General features: G+C 41.7%; 1 protein-coding gene across 1 annotated transcript in view; it reads right to left on the reverse strand.

The window, feature by feature from the left end:
- Positions 1 to 17032: 17032 nt before the first annotated feature.
- The window catches only part of LOC102304667 (proline-rich transmembrane protein 2), a gene marked incomplete in the record, with an annotated part of 23672 nt that continues 20560 nt past the window's right edge, over positions 17033 to 20144 (reverse strand). The window contains 3 exon segments of the mRNA XM_005950517.3: positions 17033 to 18690; positions 18829 to 18961; positions 19446 to 19735. Coding sequence (XP_005950579.2) covers positions 18674 to 18690; positions 18829 to 18961; positions 19446 to 19735 — 440 coding nt within the window.

The following is a 20144-nucleotide window of genomic DNA, read 5'->3' on the forward strand; positions in this document are numbered from 1 at the left end:
ATAAGGAGGTCCTCGAAGTATTCCTTCCACCGCCTGACAATTTTCTCAGTCGACGTCAGCAGCGCTCCGCCAGCACTATACACAGTGCAGGTAGAGCACTGCTTTCCCCTCCTGAGACGTCTGACGGTTTGCCAGAATCTCTTCGAGGCAGTCCGAAAGTCTTATTCCATGTCCCTATTGCCAGTCTTGGCAGCCGGGGGTCAGTCCGCCAGGGCCTCCGCTGGCCGGAGAGGTAGATCGTTCCACATTTTCGGTGCCACAACTTATGTGAGGTAAGGAGCAGGTGATTGCTTGATCGAAGGGCTCTAGAGGGCGTATAAAGCTGCAATGGGTCAGACAAATAGTCCGGTGCCTGGCCAATTAGCACTTTATTAGTCAAAAGTAAGATTTTGAATTTAATTCTAAAACACACTGGAAGCCAATGAAGGGAAGCAAGCACCGGAGTAATATGTTGGTGTTTCTTCACACGAGTCAAAAGGCGAGCTGCAGCATTCTGTACCAGTTGGAGCCAGGCCGAGCTGGACTGACTGACACCCACATATAGTGAACTGCAGTGATCCAGTTGAGATAAAACGAACGCATGAATGGCTCGTTCCAAGTTTCTAAAGGATAAAAAAGATCTCACTTTGGATAGGAGCCTTAATTTAAAAAAGGACCGCTGGACAACTGAATTAATTTGTTTCTCGAATGTAAGTTTGCTATCCAAGAAAACCCCCAGGTTTTTTACATGCGTTTTAACAGCACATGTTAGGTTGCATAAGTCCAAATCTGGGGCATTGAAATTACAGCTCGGTCCAAAAATAATTACCTCAGTTTTATCCTCGTTGAAGGTAAGAAAATTTGAGGCCATCCAGGTTTTAACTTCGTCAAGACATTTGACTAGCGATTCCATGGGCGTGGAGGTGTTTCTATTAAACCGAAGATAAATCTGGGTGTCGTCGGCATATGAGTGAAAGCAGATGTTATGCTTCCTAAAGATTAGGCCTAGGGGCAACATGTAGATTGAAAAAAGAATTGGGCCTAATACGGAACCCTGCGGGACACCACAAGTAAAAGGAGCTGGGGAAGAAATAAAATCATCAAGGCTCACGGAAAAAGTCCTCTCGGAGAGGTACGACCTAAACCATTCCAAGGGGATACCTTTGATACCACATTGCTCCAAACGGGAGATCAGAATGCTGTGGTCAACAGTATCAAAGGCTGCAGTTAAGTCTAGGAGCAGGAGCACAGCTGGGTCTCCTGAGTCAGTGATTAATAAAATATCATTAAGTATTTTTAGGAGGGCAGTTTCTGTGCTGTGGTGGGTTTTGAAGCCCAACTGGAACTTCTCAAAAATATTATGACTATTTAGAAAGGTTTGTAGCTGCTCAAATACAATCCTTTCTAAAATTTTTGACAGAAACGGTAGCTTGGAAACAGGTCTAAAATTAGCAAGAACAGAAGAATCAAGGTTCGGTTTTTTAAGCACTGGCTGCACTACAGCGTGCTTGTATCCAGTTGGTACTACTCCAGAGCTGAGACTACTATTAAAAATAGTTAAAATGTCGGGACCGACTACCTTAATAATCTTTTTTAGAAAATGGGTTGGGACTCCATCTGAAGGGCAGGATGATGTCTTTATGCTATTGCAAAGATCTTCCACCTGGTTAAGACATACAGCCTCAAACTGGTCAAAAGCAGTTGAGGAGGTATATGTTAATGAGACATTATACAGAGATGGGGTAGATGTAGATCGAAATGGGGCGATCACATCAAGAGTAGTCTTGCATTTATTATTAAAATTCGAATCCATCTGCTCAATACCATCACCAAGGGAAGAATTCGACAGTCTTTCAAAGGCAGTGGAAAACTGTTCTGTGGCCGTTGGTTTAAAAACACGATAACGTCGTGTTGAGGATGTAGGTTTAAGATGGCAATGAGATAAAAGTATATTAAACACTAATGGACAGTGGTCAGAAAAGATTGCATCACTTATTTCCAAATTAACAACTGGTAATCCAAAAGACAACACGAGGTCCAACGTGTGGCCCTGTACATGTGTTGGATCCAATACATGCTGGATGAGGCTAAAAGAGTCAATCAAATTTAAAAAGTCTTTAGCCAGCTGGTTGTGGGGGCAGCATACATGGATATTAAAATCACCTACTATTAAAATTTGATCATAACTCGGGATGATTCCTGCTAAAAAAGTTGAAAAATCTCGAATAAAATCTTTGTTATATTTTGGAGGTCTGTATATTACTCCAATTCAAAAAGTAGGATTTCGAAGCTTGAGTAGAAGTCTGTTGAAAGTTGTTTATATGTTAGTCTCTTCCTGAGGACAGCCGGAACTCCGCCCCTGCGTTTGCCCATACTCGGCAGATTTAAATAACAGTCAGAAGGTAGAAGTTCAGTAAAACAAATGAGCTCACCTCAGCCAAGTTTCCGTTAGGAGCATGAGATCCAAATCGCGGTAAGTAAAAAAGTCCTTTAAAATAAAGGTTTTATTAGCTAACGAGCGGACATTAGCAAGGCTAATCCTTAGTGAAGTCGAAGGCTTAGTAGTGGAAATAGGAGCCCGTTGAAGCGTCCGTAGGTTCTGGAAGTTTACTCCTCTCCGACAATGTCGCGGCGGTCGCAGGCATTCATGTACAGTAAAACACCAATGTGGAGTGTTTCTGTGCCAAAGAAGTACTTTAACTTTTTTCAGAGTTTCCAAAAATACATTCATGTTTGTATTAAGATGCTGTAACAGTGTGGCTGCTTACACTGAATAGTGATGGGACTTCCAGCTCTTTTTAGAGAACCGGCTCTTTCGGTTCGGCTCACTAAAAAGAGCCGAATCTTTTCGTTCGCGACCGACACATCACTAACACTGAAGAAAAAGGTCTAAAACAATACGGGAGCAGAAGAATAAACACGTGGAACTCCTGACTCCCACGAAACAACCTGAAGCCCAAACTGAGCCATGCAACAGATGGAAAAACACCCCCAAACCTGAAAGAATGACCGGATAAAACATGAAATCAAGGTCCGGGAGCAACTGAAGCAAGAGAGGATAAACTATGAAAAAACTGATGTTTTTGTAACAACACGGGGCAGTGAGGATGGGAGGATCTGGAGGCTGTGTCCCACTGGAAGTCTTCCATTTGTTTTATTTAGTCCAAAAAAGAAAAGCCCAAGTTATACTTACAAACTCTCCCCTCGGGATGAGACCATCTTATCGGAGCGAGGCTCCCTGAGAGAGTCAAGTGCGTCTTCACACATCCGCCGGTGTGGGCAAAACGACAATCTCCCTGACTCACAGAATCAGAGAAAGTTTATTAATCCCAGAAATATACAACAAACATCAAGCACTCATATAAGATGACTAGAAACAGAGATATTGATCCACATGTGTGGATCTGACCCAAGTGGATGAATTAAAGCAGAAGGAACGACCTCCTGTAACGTTCCCTCAGACAGCGAGCTCAGTTATTTTATTCATAAACTTCATTCATTGACTTCATGGCTATGTGAAGCTATATTAGATGTTTTTAAGAATCAGTTGAAAGTAAGATTTTAATTATAGCATCATTCACAAGAGTCTTCTGACGTTGCTTTATACCGTAAGGTAACGACCCTACAGCAGCAGCAAGAAAACACATTAATATTCCCCTATGAGCAAGCACTAGGCGACAGTGGGGAGGAAAAACGACATTTCATTGGAAAGACCCCTCCAGCAGAACCAGGCTCGGGGGGTGATGGTACAGACAAGTCGAATTAAATGATTTTTAAATAAAATACAAATATAAATGTTAATCCTGAGGGCAGACTAGACTAATTGCTTTAAGATTTTTAAAGATTAACGGCACTGGAAAAAAATTAAGATGAGAATTTAGTCATCACTACTGCCCTTAAAGCAGCAGCTGAAAAAAACGTTTGGATTTCTTTGGAGGATCCATGACGACACCAAGTCAGGTGCTTCAGAATAAAGAGATGAATCTTCTGATGTCAGAGCAGCAAAGAAGAACTGGTCTGGAGATCCACACTCCTCGATAAGGCCTTGAGCTGTGGCCTTGGCTACTTTACTCGTGTTATTTTAAGAGCTGTCAGAGATTTAGCACATCTTTATTGTTATTGTTTTTCATGTGCTCGTGGGATTTGCTCATTAATAGAAAACAACTAAATTCCTTGGTAATTTTCTTAGCATCAGGTGACACCGGTGTTTCTAACAGTTCTTCCTCCTGATTAGCGGCTGATGCTGACCCTCTGTGGGTTGAGTGTGAGAGGCTCATTGCTTGTTTGTGCAGGTAGGTCCTGGTCCAGCTGTAACTGGACTTGACTGCGACGTGGACAGTCTGTCGCTTGTTTTGTTGGCATCTGATCCAATCATATCTCCTTCCTCCGATGGGGTCAGTGCTCTTACGAGATCTTCCACAACACAAGAAATGTTGTTATTTTGAGTAGTTTGGGCTAAACTGTCATTCTCTAACCAAAAAAGGATGTTTTGTAGAATTTTTCCACTGATTCTTGTACGAGCACATAGAGCACCTCAGGAGAAAAGGGTATGCCACAGTCACGCTGTGAACTCTTGGAGATGTCAGACTCAGAGAGACTTTTACCCATTTGCATCCTGCGGGTTGGATATATTGACTGGATATGGTCGTACACTTTATCTGTCAACTCCGCTGAGAACATCTTGATTTCCTCACTTGACAGGTTCTCCAGGGGTTTTCTGATCATCTTAAGGGTCAATTTACTGAACAGATGATTAAGACTTGGCATGATGGTGTTATATTTGAGTGGAGAAGAACTTTTAGCTGTGGTTTCTAATTTTGGTGATTTTCTGGGAACTTCTGTGAGTGAACCTGATGGATTTAAATACAAACCTGTGTTGGAGTCTCAGTGGAGTTTGCCGGTTCTCTGAGAAAGATGAAAAACCATTTGCTTCTCTTCTGTTGTTTGCGGTGTTTTGGTTCATCTGATTTTGCTAGTGATGATTCGCGTGACGTGAAAAACTCTTTCACCTGTTTGATAATTAAATCAAAAGCAGGCTTGGGTGAGCTACATTTCTCCCCTTATGTAATATCTTCTGCGTCAGGATACTCAAAGTTATCAACTATTGCATTTGCAATCAGGGCCGTGCAGAGAGGTTTAAAGGGGCGGGTGCTCAAAGTTAAAAAGGGGCACATTGAACCAGGCTGAATAACAACAACACACATTCATCAAGAATCTAATATGGGAAGGGCAGGGCTGTGTTGATCTGAGACTGTAGACATTAAAAAGTCCACAGGAGAGATGGTAGCTGTGTCATGAGATAATAACAAAATGCAAAGATTGGTGACAGCGCTTGGAACCATAAGGCAACAAAAAACTGTGAGAAATAATTTAGGCTCTGCCTGTGAATCACTCTTTGCTTCTCTTCTTCCTTCCATCCCATCATTTCATATATCACTCTCCACTTGCTGTCTATCTGAGAACAAGGCACAACTTGCTATTGCAATAAACTATAATCTAATTATCCACACCTAACAACTCCAGCACTTAATCTATAATAAAATGATGACAGAAAAATGTTATAGCACTGCCTTTAGTAGCCTCACACAGCTCCTGCTGTTTCCTCCTCATGTCCTTACCAGGCCATGTCTGCACAATGTTATATCATGAGTAATAATTAAAAAAAAATCTATATACATAAAACACACACATGCACGCACACACAGGGACACTTTAGACCTTCTTCAGAATACTGTATATACTATGGGCATCACTGTGCTGATCCAGAATCCTTACATTATTATTTATTACTAGAGCTACAATAATAAAGCAAAGAGGAGGGGGAAGTAATAAATATGAAATAATGTCATTATGATGATTCCATTTGTTTCACTATCCACTCTGTGCAGGGCAAAGCTTATTACATGTTTAAACTGTAGAGATACAATCATTTTACTGCTGTAAAATCCAAATTTTGTCTTATTTAAAATATAAATCTAATATAATCTGCTTCTTAATGTATGTTCTTTAAAATACAGCTTGTGTTTTTAATATATTATAATTATAATAATGCATAATTATGTGGACATGCATATTAGATCGTTTTTTAGTGAAATATAATCCCTCCAGAAAGGCAGGAAAAGCCCGGAAACTTACTTTAAAACTAAATATGTTCCCTAAAACGGTGACAGAGCTACAGACCCATGACAGCCTTACACAGGTAGCCAGCAGCTGTGACCAGCACTACTTGTGCAGTTAATAAAAGGACAGGTAATGTTTGTCGCGCTGTTGCACACACAGCACGCTCGTTTGTTTCAGTTCGTCAGTTGCAACAAGACAGCTTACCAACGTGTACGTAATAAGCTGATACTCCTGTGTGCTACACACTACAGTGTGCGCTGTACACCTACTTACTGGTTGTGTCGCATCAGTCTGTGTCTCTGAGTTAACTTGTGTTTCTCCTGCAGCTCCGGACTAGTGATGGTCGATTCGTGAACGAATCGTTCAATACTCGAGAATCACTTTACTGACTCGTGAATCATGATTCACAAGCCCAACTGACTCACTGACTCATCCCTGTTGCTGTTAGCAAACTAATTCGATTAGTAGAAATATATCTAGCTTATAATTAAAATTGTGTGTGTGTGGGGGGGCAACAGCCAGTTTCTGCTCTGAACTGGAAGAAAAAACCCTGAGTAGAAGCTCACATCAAGACAATAGCTCCTCGGTTCACAGTAGCATCGCTCTGCTAACATGCTAACAGCACATTTGAGCTACTCACCCCCTCCCTCCTGGCTCACAGCTTCTTCTTCTTCTTGGTTGGCAACCAATGTTAAGGCGCATTACCGCCCCCTGGCTCACAGCTCAGTGGACATTTAGATGAGAAAATATATATTTGACACATTTAAGGAAAATACTAATAAAATAAAAATAAACAAAATAAATGTTTATTAAGCAATTTTGATAGGAAATTGCTTAATTTTAGAAATGTTTTTGCTCTTTTTTTGCTCTATAAAATAGTTGTTTTCTTTTAGAATCATCATCTTAGCAGTAGGATTTACATGAAAAGAGAAACAAATTAAGTTTGAGTGAAAATGTAAATTTTTTGCACTCTCTGGTCAACTGACTCAGTGAATCAAATGACTCAAAATCCGATTCACTTTGGTGAGTGACTCATTAAAACTCGATTCAGTAAAAATAATCAAATTTACCATCACTACTCCGGACCGCTAAAAATGCGCGTGCTCTTTGTGAGCTCGTTCCCGGCTCGTAACCAGCGCGTTCTGCCGTCAAGGGCGATCATTGGTTAAATGTGATCATGTGACTGATGCAAGCCAGATCCTTTTATTTAGCAAAACTGTGATTAATAGTTAAATATTATTGTTGAGGGGCACAGACAGGACTCCGCACGCACACACACATAAAAAAATAATAATTTTTTTTTAAAAAGTTGCCTCAACAAAAGGGCACTTTGGGCACCCATCAGGAAAGGGGCGGGTGCTCAAGCCCCTCTAGCCCCCCCCTCTGCACGTGCCTGTTTGCAATGCCAGCTGCAACTACACAGGCTTCCCGGAGTACCAGGAGGACGGACACTTTGAGCCTTCGCCTCGTTGCAGTTCTGAGCGACAGTCTTCGTCATCTTGATTTATGTCTGCGTCTTAACCTAACAGCAGGTATGTGCAGGGGGGGGCTAGAGGGGCTTGAGCACCCGCCCCTTTCCTGATGGGTGCCCAAGGTGCCCTTTTGTTGAGGCAACTTTTAAAAAAAATTTTTTTTTTTATATGTGTGTGTGCGTGCGGAGTCCTGTCTGTGCCCCTCAACAATAATATTTAACTATTAATCACAGTTTTGCTAAATAAAAGGATCTGGCTTGCATCAGTCACATGATCACATTTAACCAATGATCGCCCTCGACGGCAGAACGCGCTGGTTACGAGCCGGGAACGAGCTCACAAAGAGCACGCGCATTTTTAGCGGTCCGGAGCTGTAGGAGAAACACAAGTTAACTCAGAGACACAGACTGATGCGACACAACCAGTAAGTAGGTGTACAGCGCACACTGTAGTGTGTAGCACACAGGAGTATCAGCTTATTACGTACACGTTGGTAAGCTGTCTTGTTGCAACTGACGAACTGAAACAAACGAGCGTGCTGTGTGTGCAACAGCGCGACAAACATTACCTGTCCTTTTATTAACTGCACAGGTAGTGCTGGTCACAGCTGCTGGCTACCTGTGTAAGGCTGTCATGGGTCTGTAGCTCTGTCACCGTTTTAGGGAACATATTTAGTTTTAAAGTAAGTTTCCGGGCTTTTCCTGCCTTTCTGGAGGGATTATATTTCACTAAAAAACGATCTAATATGCATGTCCACATAATTATGCATTATTATAATTATAATATATTAAAAACACAAGCTGTATTTTAAAGAACATACATTAAGAAGCAGATTATATTAGATTTATATTTTAAATAAGACAAAATTTGGATTTTACAGCAGTAAAATGATTGTATCTCTACAGTTTAAACATGTAATAAGCTTTGCCCTGCACAGAGTGGATAGTGAAACAAATGGAATCATCATAATGACATTATTTCATATTTATTACTTCCCCCTCCTCATTGCTTTATTATTGTAGCTCTAGTAATAAATAATAATGTAAGGATTCTGGATCAGCACAGTGATGCCCATAGTATATACAGTATTCTGAAGAAGGTCTAAAATGTCACTGTGTGTGCGTGCATGTGTGTGTTTTATTTAGATGGATTTTTTTAAAATTATTACTCATGATATAACATTGTGCAGACATGCCTGGTAAGGACATGAGGAGGAAACAGCAGGAGCTGTGTGAGGCTACTAAAGGCAGTGCTATAACATTTTTCTGTCATCATTTTATTATAGATTAAGTGCTGGAGTTGTTAGGTGTGGATAATTAGATTATAGTTTATTGCAATAGCAAGTTGTGCCTTGTTCTCAGATAGACAGCAAGTGGAGAGTGATATATGAAATGATGGGATGGAAGGAAGAAGAGAAGCAAAGAGTGTCAAGGAGCTTGCAAAGAAAAGCGTCTGGACTTCTTTAAGTTGCTTGAAGACGTTTCACCTCTCATCCGAGAAGCTTCTTCAGTTCTAAGGTCAAATGGTGGAGAGTCCCAGATATAAACCTAGTGGGAGTTTCCCCCCACAGAGGGACAAAAGGACCCCCTGATGATCCTCTAATCGCCTGAGCCAAGGTGTGAAACTGGGTGTGGGTCCCAATCAGCCAGGGTTTCGGGTGAGCTCATTGTGAAACCTGGCCCCACCTTATCATGCGAATTCCTGAGGTCAGATGGCCCAGGATGTGAGTGGGCGTTAAGGCGTCTGGGAAGGGATCTCAAAACTGGATTATAGATGGCAGAGAGTTGGTGTCGTAAACCCCCGCCTCTGTTCAAAGATGGTCGCTCACAGTGGACATAGATGGCTTCTTTCACTCCTCTTTCAAACCATCTGTCCTCTCTGTCCAAAATGTGAACATTGGCATCGCGAGGAATGCCCAGACCTCTACATCGGAGAGACCAAACAGCCACTTCACAAGCGCATGGCACAACACAGAAGAGCCACCTCCACAGGACAAGACTCAGCAGTCCATCTGCATCTTAAGGATAAAGGTCACTCTTTGAGGATGCCAATGTTCACATTTTGGACAGAGAGGACAGATGGTTTGAAAGAGGAGTGAAAGAAGCCATCTATGTCCACTGTGAGCGACCATCTTTGAACAGAGGCGGGGGTTTACGACACCAACTCTCTGCCATCTATAATCCAGTTTTGAGATCCCTTCCCAGACGCCTTAACGCCCACTCACATCCTGGGCCATCTGACCTCAGGAATTCGCATGATAAGGTGGGGCCAGGTTTCACAATGAACTCACCCGAAACTCTGGCTGATTGGGACCCACACCCAGTTTCACACCTTGGCTCAGGTGATTAGAGGATCATCAGGGGGTCCTTTTGTCCCTCTGTGGGGGGAAACTCCCACTAGGTTTATATCTGGGACTCTCCACCATTTGACCTTAGAACTGAAGAAGCTTCTCGGATGAGAGGTGAAACGTCTTCAAGCAACTTAAAGAAGTCCAGACGCTTTTCTTTGCAAGCTCCTTTGACTACGATGACCTGGATGACTGAGAACCTTCACAGACATGACAACTCATAGCAATTACACCTAAGCCAGTATTCTCACAGTTTTTTGTTGCCTTATGGTTCCAAGCGCTGTCACCAATCTTTGCATTTTGTTATTATCTCATGACACTTGTTTAATCAGCTACCATCTCTCCTGTGGACTTTTTAATGTCTACAGTCTCAGATCAACACAGCCCTGCCCTTCCCATATTAGATTCTTGATGAATGTGTGTTGTTGTTATTCAGCCTGGTTCAATGTGCCCCTTTTTAACTTTGAGCACCCGCCCCTTTAAACCTCTCTGCACGGCCCTGCTCCATCTCACAAGAGCCTTACTTACTTCTTTGATTGTTCCCGTCTCATAGATAATGGATTCAAGGTTCTCATCGCTTGGACTAGAGGAGCTGGGTAAAGTCTCCCTCTGCTTGCACAGGCAGCTCAGCCTACCTGCATATCTCCTCAGACACAAAGCATGCGTCTCTTTTCATGTTGGTTGTTTGATTGTGATGTTAACATGGACTGCATTTTGATTTAAGACGAAATTATTATTTAAAAAACATCCTTAAATGTAAACATGGAGACACACAGATAATATCCGCCATCACATTATATTGGCATAAAGTTTCTGGGCACTGACTCGGGTGATTTAGGACTCAATAGCATGTTGGAATCACATGAAAGTTTGTAAAGTTTGATACTTGAATTCTGCACAGACAAAAAACATGTGTGGCAGATGTAAATGTGCGTGTTCCTCCAGCCTACGAAGGTCTCGCATTGACGTCAACAGAAACGATGGCGTGCACTGGCAAGCCGTGGTTACTCAGAGAGCGAGTCACACTTTCAATGAGCTTCCCGTATCAAACTTTACGACCCAGCGAGCGATAACAACATTCTGTCCCCAGAGACGACCGGCGTGTAGCGAGAGAGCCAGCGAGCGGGATTTTTATTTTGGTTCAAGCCGCCAGCAAAAGCGTTTCTGTGCCGCTGCTCTCGGCAGATTCATGAGCCTGCAGACGTCGAGGAGGTCGTAATTTAACATGGGCTTTATTGCCTTCAAACATAATCAAATATTCAACATCAGAAGTCAAGATCAACGGTGTCTTTGATAAATGTTTTGTGTACAACCATACTCATTCATTATGCTCCATAAAGCAATCAATTTAAGGCATGCACAGGCACAACGAGAGTCCGGTGTCAGGACACAGCAATCAATAATAAGAGGACATAATGAAGTTGGTATACTCATGCTTACACCATCCCCCGCCTTGCAGTTTCTCCTTTGTCTTAAAAAGAAAAAGCAGGAAGCAGGTCATACTGAGCGATACAAACAGTAGATTACCATGTAAATACAAAAGAGATTCAGAGGATGAGACTAGAAATATAAAAATACAAAGATCAGGTTATCAGGTGTTCAAAGAGCATTTACAAAAGAAATGAAAATTAAAACTGGTGTAACATAAAGAGTTAAAGTAGGCATCAAATGAACGGACCGTCACTAACTGCAGCTTCTATACAGCATGTACAGGCGTGTGTTCAAAATGAGAAGCTCTTGAGAAACTTTTCAGTATTTAAATGACAAAATGACAAAAGTCTTTTAGGTATTTTGGAAAAAATGTAACCTAATTTCATGACCACTGATGAGTAAATTATGACATAGAAATAATTAGCTAAACATAACAGAACATACAGTACAGCCACACTGGTACTGGTTCAAAATGAGCATAACCGTATTAAATGTGATTTTATTAGCTTTGAATAAGATTGTTTAAAAACATGAGCACTAATAAAATTTAAGTGGTAAACATGCAAATTTAATTTTTTTACTTTTTCTTGTTGGAAAGCAGATTTCTAGCTAACTGCTGCTACTGATTTTTAGATTTTGTGCTAATCATATTCTGCATCATTTTATTTAAAACAATTCAGATCATTTCTCTATGAAGAACCAGACACCGTCACCACGAAGCAGTTCGATTTAAATATTTTCACACATTATAGTTTCGTGTCAGAATTAACTATTTAGCTAGCAATGCGAATGTTAGCTTCCTTGTATTTAATTAAACATTGTGCCTAAAAACCCCACTGAAGAACAATTCTCTGTCTGTTCATAGTAAGAGTTATTTTCTGTCAGTATATAGTGTCACAGAGTCACTTGATCATATTAAACATCATTGTGGTTTCATTTAAAGCATGCAAAGCTTTTGTGCTAAGCTAAGCAAATCCAAAAGTATTTTAGAAACATTTATTTAAGTAAATTTCAAACAAATCGCAAATTTTCTAAATGAAAAGCAAATTTATATATTTTCAAGCATTCTTTAGTATCTAGATTTGTTAGCTAGCATGCCAGCCTCCCACACTTTGCATTGTCAAATAAAATGTTAGCTTCCCGACTGAAGAACCTAGCTATCTACTCACTGCAGACTCATTTTCTGTAAATTTATGCTTATGGATGTTTTCAACATTGTGTTGACTTTTATTTAAATGTATTTATGTTACGATATCATGGGATTGCAACTAAAAGCGCAGAATTTAAGGCACGTTTCAGATGTTCTGAGATCATCTTTTACTGGATTGTTTTCAGAGTTTGAACTTTGGGGTCATTCATGTCATCAAATATTACCCGAAAACTTTTACATTTATTATATTATGACATCGTGCTGGGCACAGCCAAAAAACACCCCAAAGTGAGGCGAGTGTAGCTTGCTGCTGACCCTCAGCAGGCTTCCAGAATCTGGCCAATCAGAAGACAGTGGGTTTTAGCCGGAGGAGGCATAAGAAAGATTTCAAAAAGATGAACATAAAACAGCTAGTATGGCATCTTCTTAAAAAAATATTTTCTAAATTAGAAAACAAGACTATTTTACTAATTGTTTCTTTAAAGATGATAAATGCTGGTTACCAAAATCTTCCTCAGAGCTTTTCATTTCTCAGTGTAAGACAGCTTGATTCTTATAACACAGTTTCCTGTTTAAATGTATGTTGTAGAGATTTTTCTATTTACACGAGTTGTGCTGCTGGACAAATGAAGAAACTTATAGATTTGTGGAAATATGTTCACAATCAAAACCCTGCATGTAGATATCGTAATTACAACGGCTGCAGTGAAACTCTCACAGGAACAGAAGCACAAAGATTTAACAGTCACTTAGAAATCGGTGACACCGTGTGATGTGCGGTTGGTTAATAAAACAGGGTAGGCAGCTTTGAGAGGTAGCGCAAGCAAAGTCCGTATGAAACCGTGTAAGAGTACACCACCACAGCGGGAATCAGCAAAGCTAGCATTCGTACTGATAACGAGCCAGGCCTTTTTTTTCCTTTTTAGTTTACAATTTATTTTTTTGCATAATGTGATTAGTAAACAGGCATGCTACATACAGAGTGGGCGGAATGAAGGTGCGAATGGGATGGACGGGACCTCGTGCTGCATTCATGTCATACTGGAAGTATTTGTGTTGGTTTACGACACGTTTCTGATTTTTTGTGTGAAAATACAGACAATGAAACCCGCGCTGAATAAAGTTCTATATTTAACAAATGTTGTGACGCTGTCGACAAACGTACATCTAAGCCTTAAACGACCACCTCTGCAGTGACACAGTCGATGATGCGACTAATAACATTTGTGAAATATGACATGAATGCAGCACTACAAGACCCTCCTTTCCTCCCCCACCTCTGAGCCTGACCTCACCTGACCTTACCTGTACACTCTGATTGGCTCTCAGTCCAAACGTGTCACCTGATCTCCTTATTAAAGACCTGCAGTGCGTTTTTGGCACCGAGGTGACTGCAGTTACATCTCAGTGACAAACCTAGACTGGCTGATGGGTTACCTTCCAATTAAAACCCATACTGTTTATTTACATAGTGCTACTCAGTTAGCTCGCCTGCTAACTGAGGCTACAGTCTGTATAAAAGCATTCAGTAATAAATACTCCAAGCATGCACAGGTTATAGGAGATGAAGGGCTGATTTAGTTCCACAACAACAGCTTATATCCTCAAAGAATCCCCAAAATTTCTGTTAGCACGCACACATTTCCACACAGAGAGGCTAAAAGAGAAAGCAGTCCTGTGCTGATTGACGTGCACTCTCTGGTATTTGGCACAGCGTCACGCTGAGGCTCGGCAAGCTGAGAGAACGGCGACTGGACGAGGACAAAATGAACGTTTTGAGAGGTTTTCTGTGTAAAACTCAAGCAGTTAAACAGCCAGTGTGTTCTAAATGGGGTCATGTCATAACCACAGCTACACCTGACAACTAAAAATGAGTGTGTGGCCCAGAATCGCATTTCAACAGCAATAAAAATCATGATTTCAGGTTTCCTAAACAGTGTCTGGCTGCAGACAGTCCCTCCTGGCTTCGTGTACAGTGGATTTGATGAATCATCAGGTAAACTGTAAACTCCATCACAAACATCTGTAAATGTTGGATGGATTGATAATGCCAAAGCTGTGACACAGCTACACACTAATCAGATTTGGGCATTAGCATTAGCATTAGCATAGTTTAACTTGGAAAACGAAAGGCTTGTAAGAAAGAAGGAGACACCTTATAGATCTTATAGATCTCTCAGACTGACTTACAAACGAATTACATTGATGACTCCTGTTGAATAACTGCAATTAAAATAATTAAAATACACATGACTTCACCACCTTTAAGCTCCTGCGTCACATGTACGTGAACCTGTGTAGTCTCCTTTAGGCCCTTATTAGTGAACACCTTATCCTGAACATGTAAAACGCTCATCCGTTCAGTCCTTTATTAGCAACTTTGCTATCGGTTCTAAGACAACAGGTCCTTTTAACCCTCTGGGGTTGACGGACGCGCCGACGCGTCAAAATCACATGACCAATTTAAGACGACATAGCTACAAGATGCAACAACCCAGAGTCTCCAGTTCAACTTGGGTCGAAAGGGTGGACTTCAAACTATATACCAGTTTTTAAATTGTGTGGATAGGCCATGTAAAACCAGAGTTATGATCAAAAATGCATGCAATGTTTTTTTCTGAACAAAACAGTGGTGTTTACAGCGAGAGGAAAAAGAAAAAACACCCCTTCCCTTCCCTATTGGTGTTAAATTGTGCCATGTCAACCAAACAAAAGATGATATGGCAACATGTGGCATTTGGTTGTTTAGGGAGAGGGGGAGGTGACGCTCGCGAGAGAAAGCAGGCGGGCATAGTGGACAGAAACTAGTTTGTTGGACTGTCACAAATAATGTGTGTACCTTCTTATTTGATGCAGAAAACCGAATAGTTCAGTAAATAGATTTAAATGGTGAGAACCAGCCAATTCCAGTTTCCAACAATGGCGGCAGAGACTTAGTTTTAATATTACTTTTCAGTGTTTTATTTGTTCGTGATTAAATCGGTTTGGCTGAGATTAAAGTTATTAGATTAGATTAAATGTAACTTTATTAATCCCTCGGGAGGGTTCCTCCAGGTTTTCACACAGCTGAATAAAACTAATTAAAGAAAGTGTGAGACGGTTGAGAGTTTACGTCAGTGCCCGGTTATATTTTAGATAGCAAGGAGCAGATGGCAGAGTTTCTCTCCACCGAGGGAGCTCGTGACGTACTACCCGGCTTTCTTTAGACCGCAAAGGCCGGGTCCTCAGGTGGAAGCAGCCTCTGAATTTGGACACCTCCGCTGTTTCCGGGCCGGCCAATAATAACGGTGACATTTAACGTATTTTATCCGATAAATAAACCCTGAAAAATGTATTTATCACCCCCCCAACAGCCCTTTTGAATTGTCTCCCTAATTCTGAGGTCTCAAGGTTGGCAAGTATGGCCACAACACTTCACTTTTTTTGCCACATGTATCGAAACCACGTCTCAGCTGTTTGTGGAGGTAAAATACGTCCGCACATGACTCCGACTACGCTCAGCCATTGTTGTGAGCGCGCACGCCAAGGGGCTGCGAGACATTTATACAGCTGTATTTCGCCCGTGACTATAAAAGGCGGAAGAGGAAGTAGTTCCTTTGAATGTAGACAATCCGAATGTTATAGTTTCTTTCCACTGTGTTCCTGTTAATGATAAACTACAAATTTACCCTAAATTACTAAAATATCGATATTTTGATGTGAGAATTTATTCTAGAACATAAATGATCGGTATCGGAGGAATCGATATTTCAGGATCGATCCGCACATCACTAGTTAGGGTTACCGATTATGGGTTAAACTGGAGGTTCGCTTTGTCTGGTTATTGGATAAAACTGCAACATTAGCAACAAGCAATTTTTTTCTTGCAACCCATTTAAGCTCAGCGCTGCAGGTGGAATTTTTTCTAGCCAAGGCTCACGTGCTAAACTGTTACATTAGTGATAACATGAAGATGTTAGCTATCATGTGACGTTTTATATATTCATATCTTTAGAATTTAGATTTTTGCGAGGCGTGAGGTTTTCTGGTTGGTTCTTCCAAACAGGCTCCAATTCTATAAATGACATGTGAATGTTAAGAGGTGAAGCCCCGGCTTTACTGACGAATGAATTCTGGGATATGGTTTTTCAATTTTGTTGTCCGGGTGGAAAATCGGGAGAAATTTGGGAGAATGGTGGCTCCGGGAGATTTTTGGGAGGGGCACTGAAATTCGGTATTCTCCCGGAAAAATCGGGAGGGTTGGCATGTATGGTTGTGGCAACATCACTAACCTTGTCAAACACCTCAGAGTAAATCATATCACAGGATATGAGGAGCGTCTGTTGAGGCGAACTGAAGAGGAGGACAGGGACAGGTGCTGCTAGGGCGAGACAGACGTCTCTCACGGAGTCCTTTAGTGCTGCAGGCAGGCAACGTGTTCAAATAGCCCTACTTTCGTTTTTTTATTTCTATATGATGAGCTCTGCATTATTAAGTGATAAGAACAAGTAATCTGATGTCCTGTAATCATTATGACGCTATAATTTGAGATACAATAAATAAAATACGTTTTTGTACAAAGTATCGGCTCAGTATCGTCGATACCACCCTGAATATTACTTGGTATCGGATCGGAAAGGAAATCAGTGGTATTGCACATCACTAACCCTAACTCCGTGTTTTTCAGAAAAGCCAAAAGGACTTTTTGAGAAGAAATGTAAATAGTTTTGAAATGTTATCATCCCCTGCCAGGAGAATAGTTTAAAAGAGAATAATTTAAAGGAATATTACATATTCTGATAGCGTTAGATTTAAAGATAGAACTCAGAGGGTTAACAGCCACCAGGTCGAACTACCTAAGTTTAAGGTTAGCACTGCAATTCAGACATACGCTAAACAAGCCTAGCTTATAACCTTGCACCATTCAAAGATCACGGCTGTCACAGTTCTTGTGTAGCTGTAAGAACTATGTTCATCCACTGTCACAGCAAAGAGTGAGTACCTGATCCAACACTTCCTAAAACTATGAACAAACTCCTTCCAAGGTTGTTACCAACATGAGGGTTACACTGGCAAACAAAGATATTTCCGAATTATGATTTTAGGCTATTGAGTGAAGACTGAGAAAGAACTTCATACAGGAAGTTGTTGAGGAAGTTCTTCTTGTATCTGCAGTAAAACACTTAACAGAAAGGGAAGCGGGCAGCAGCTGTGAATGCTAGACTAAAGTAAAAGACTGACACTGAAAGGCCAGAGAGAAAAGAAGAATTGATCCATCTCACATGCTGTGAGCACTCAGAGGGAGTCCAAAAGTAACCTCAACCACCCAAATTAATAGAAGTCCTGGAGAACATCAGGAATAATGTGAAACGTTCCATCACTTTACATCCACTTAGAGCCAAAGGCTGTGGTCAGGGAGAATAATTCATTAATTACTAACTCAGAATCGCTTACAGTGAGACGAGCACGGCTAACAGCCAGCAGTCTGAGCGCCTGTGGTCAGTTCACGGTCTCTGAAAACCTTGGATGGAACATGATGAATGTTTAGCAGCTCCGGGGACATTTATCATGAATATGCAGAGTAAACATCAGAATCATGCCTCCGGTTTTTTTCACAAAGACAGTGAAACAGAGGAAGTCCATCTCTGTGCTGACACAAAGATCCCTCTCTCTCCTGCCGTCACAGTTCAAAGACTTTTAGAGTTCCTCCTCAGTTTGAGTTAAACTATCACTGCAGCAGCTTCTCCCCGTTTCAGTTCAGCTGAGACTGCGTTTCTAAATTTTTGGCATCAAACCCAACAAACCAGGTCCCCCAGTTCGCACCATTAGGGACCATTAGGAATCTGAATAATCCCATTTCCCAGGATGTCCATTTCCTCTTGTAATTGTGGCGTCTGAGGAGGAGATAAGCTGCTGCCACAGAATGAAATGAGCATCTGGTGATCCATCCTTTTCTCCAGATCAGGTGTCAGGCGTCAGGATTAGGTTTGTCGGTCGTGTCAGAGGTAGAGCGTCAGGCAGACCATGCTTGTCGTGCAGCAAGAAACAACAGCAAAGAACAGAAACTGGTTTTTATTCGTTTTACATCTGGTGCAGGCGCTCGACAACGATAGTGCTTCAGGAACGGGAGGAAATGGTGTCGTGTCGGGTTCGATGTTGTCATGAAGTCAGTCTCGCCGTGCCGGTGGGTTTGAATCAAGATTTTAATATCACTGGAGAGAGATAAAGATTAAATTCACACAGATTTAAGCTGGTTTTACATTTTTAATGATCCTGAACATTCGAGAAAAGCTTGTAGAGTCAACTTTAGGTCGCTTTTGCGGAGAAAATGACTGAATCGTGAGACTTACATCCCCAGTTCAGGACGATGGCCGCTGTGATGATGGCAATCCCTCCTAAAATGGAGACAACAGACAGCACCATGGCGTTACGGCCCAAACGGCGAGCACCGTCAACGTTGCCTTGCTGCAGACTGTTTCGGGACTGAAGGGAAGCAGAGAGCAAAGAAAACAAGCAATAAACGGTCACTCAACATCGTAAAATAATGATATGATTGGGTTGGGACAACAAGACAGCATCATAGTTACAGATAAAAAGAAGAAAAAAAATCAGCAGATTAGACAGCAAACGACTTGATACTGACAATTTAAATGTTATATAAATGTGTTTCTGCCTGCAGCTCCATATTTCTATTGTGGGACATCACCAAAGAACTTTCCAGGCTCTCAGCTAAAATATATTCCTCATTTATCATTCGCTGGTTCTTTCTACAGCCCGAGTTCTTCTTGGAAAAACCCATTTCAGCTCTTTTGTCTTGGTTACTAACATGTAAAATAGATTCTTTTGTTTTTGGAGTTGTCAGCTCTGTTGTCCTTAAAGATTAAAAAGTTTTTGGTTGTGACTTATAAATTTGTCTGAGCTGCTGTTAACTGAGAGGTTTAAATGATACTGTTGTCAGAAGTCGTACCATCACAGAGAAGGTGAGGGCCACGATGTTGATGGGCCACATTGGGCAGAAGCAGGATAAGATGGCGAGGATCAGGTAGTCCCTCGGCTTGGACCCATCCACAGCGGCCTCTGTGATGGCGCTGGGCTGGCGGGTGAGCGAGGGCCTGGGGGAGCCCATCGCTAGCGAGCCAGACCGGCTGCCCAAGCGGGGCCGGCCATTAGCATGGCCAGCTGGCTTTGCATGCAGCTTGGGCGACACAGAGGGCGCTATGGGTGACGAGTCAGCCATGACAGGCGCGATGCCATTACCTAGAAAACAAAAAGCTGTCAGAAGGAACTGAAAAACAACTGATAAGCAACCATCATCTCTGCCGGGGTTTTAGCTTTTGTTGGCTGTGTTGAGCTTCCCTGAAAGTATGTTCCTCAAGAGGAAACCTTGTAGGTGCTGAACAGCTTCACTGTGTTAATAAAAATAAAACACCTAAAAATAGATGTCAGGGTGGGGGAGTCAGGAAGCTCCATGAGAGGAACTAGCATGTTGTTTTTGGATATTCTCACAGGAAATGATTGTGATTAAAACAACGATCTGCCAAAAACACCTTTCAATATTTTCTTTCCCGACCTAAAGCGATGCCCCGCTGCGACTGGACCGGGCCGTAATCCTGCTGACACGGTGCAGGCTGTACCAACATAACAAAGCCAGTCAGGACAGTAGGCC

The sequence above is a fragment of the Haplochromis burtoni genome, unplaced genomic scaffold (genome assembly GCF_018398535.1).
Source record: "Haplochromis burtoni strain Fernald_Lab_line unplaced genomic scaffold, NCSU_Asbu1 Contig_400, whole genome shotgun sequence".
Taxonomy (NCBI): domain Eukaryota; kingdom Metazoa; phylum Chordata; class Actinopteri; order Cichliformes; family Cichlidae; genus Haplochromis; species Haplochromis burtoni.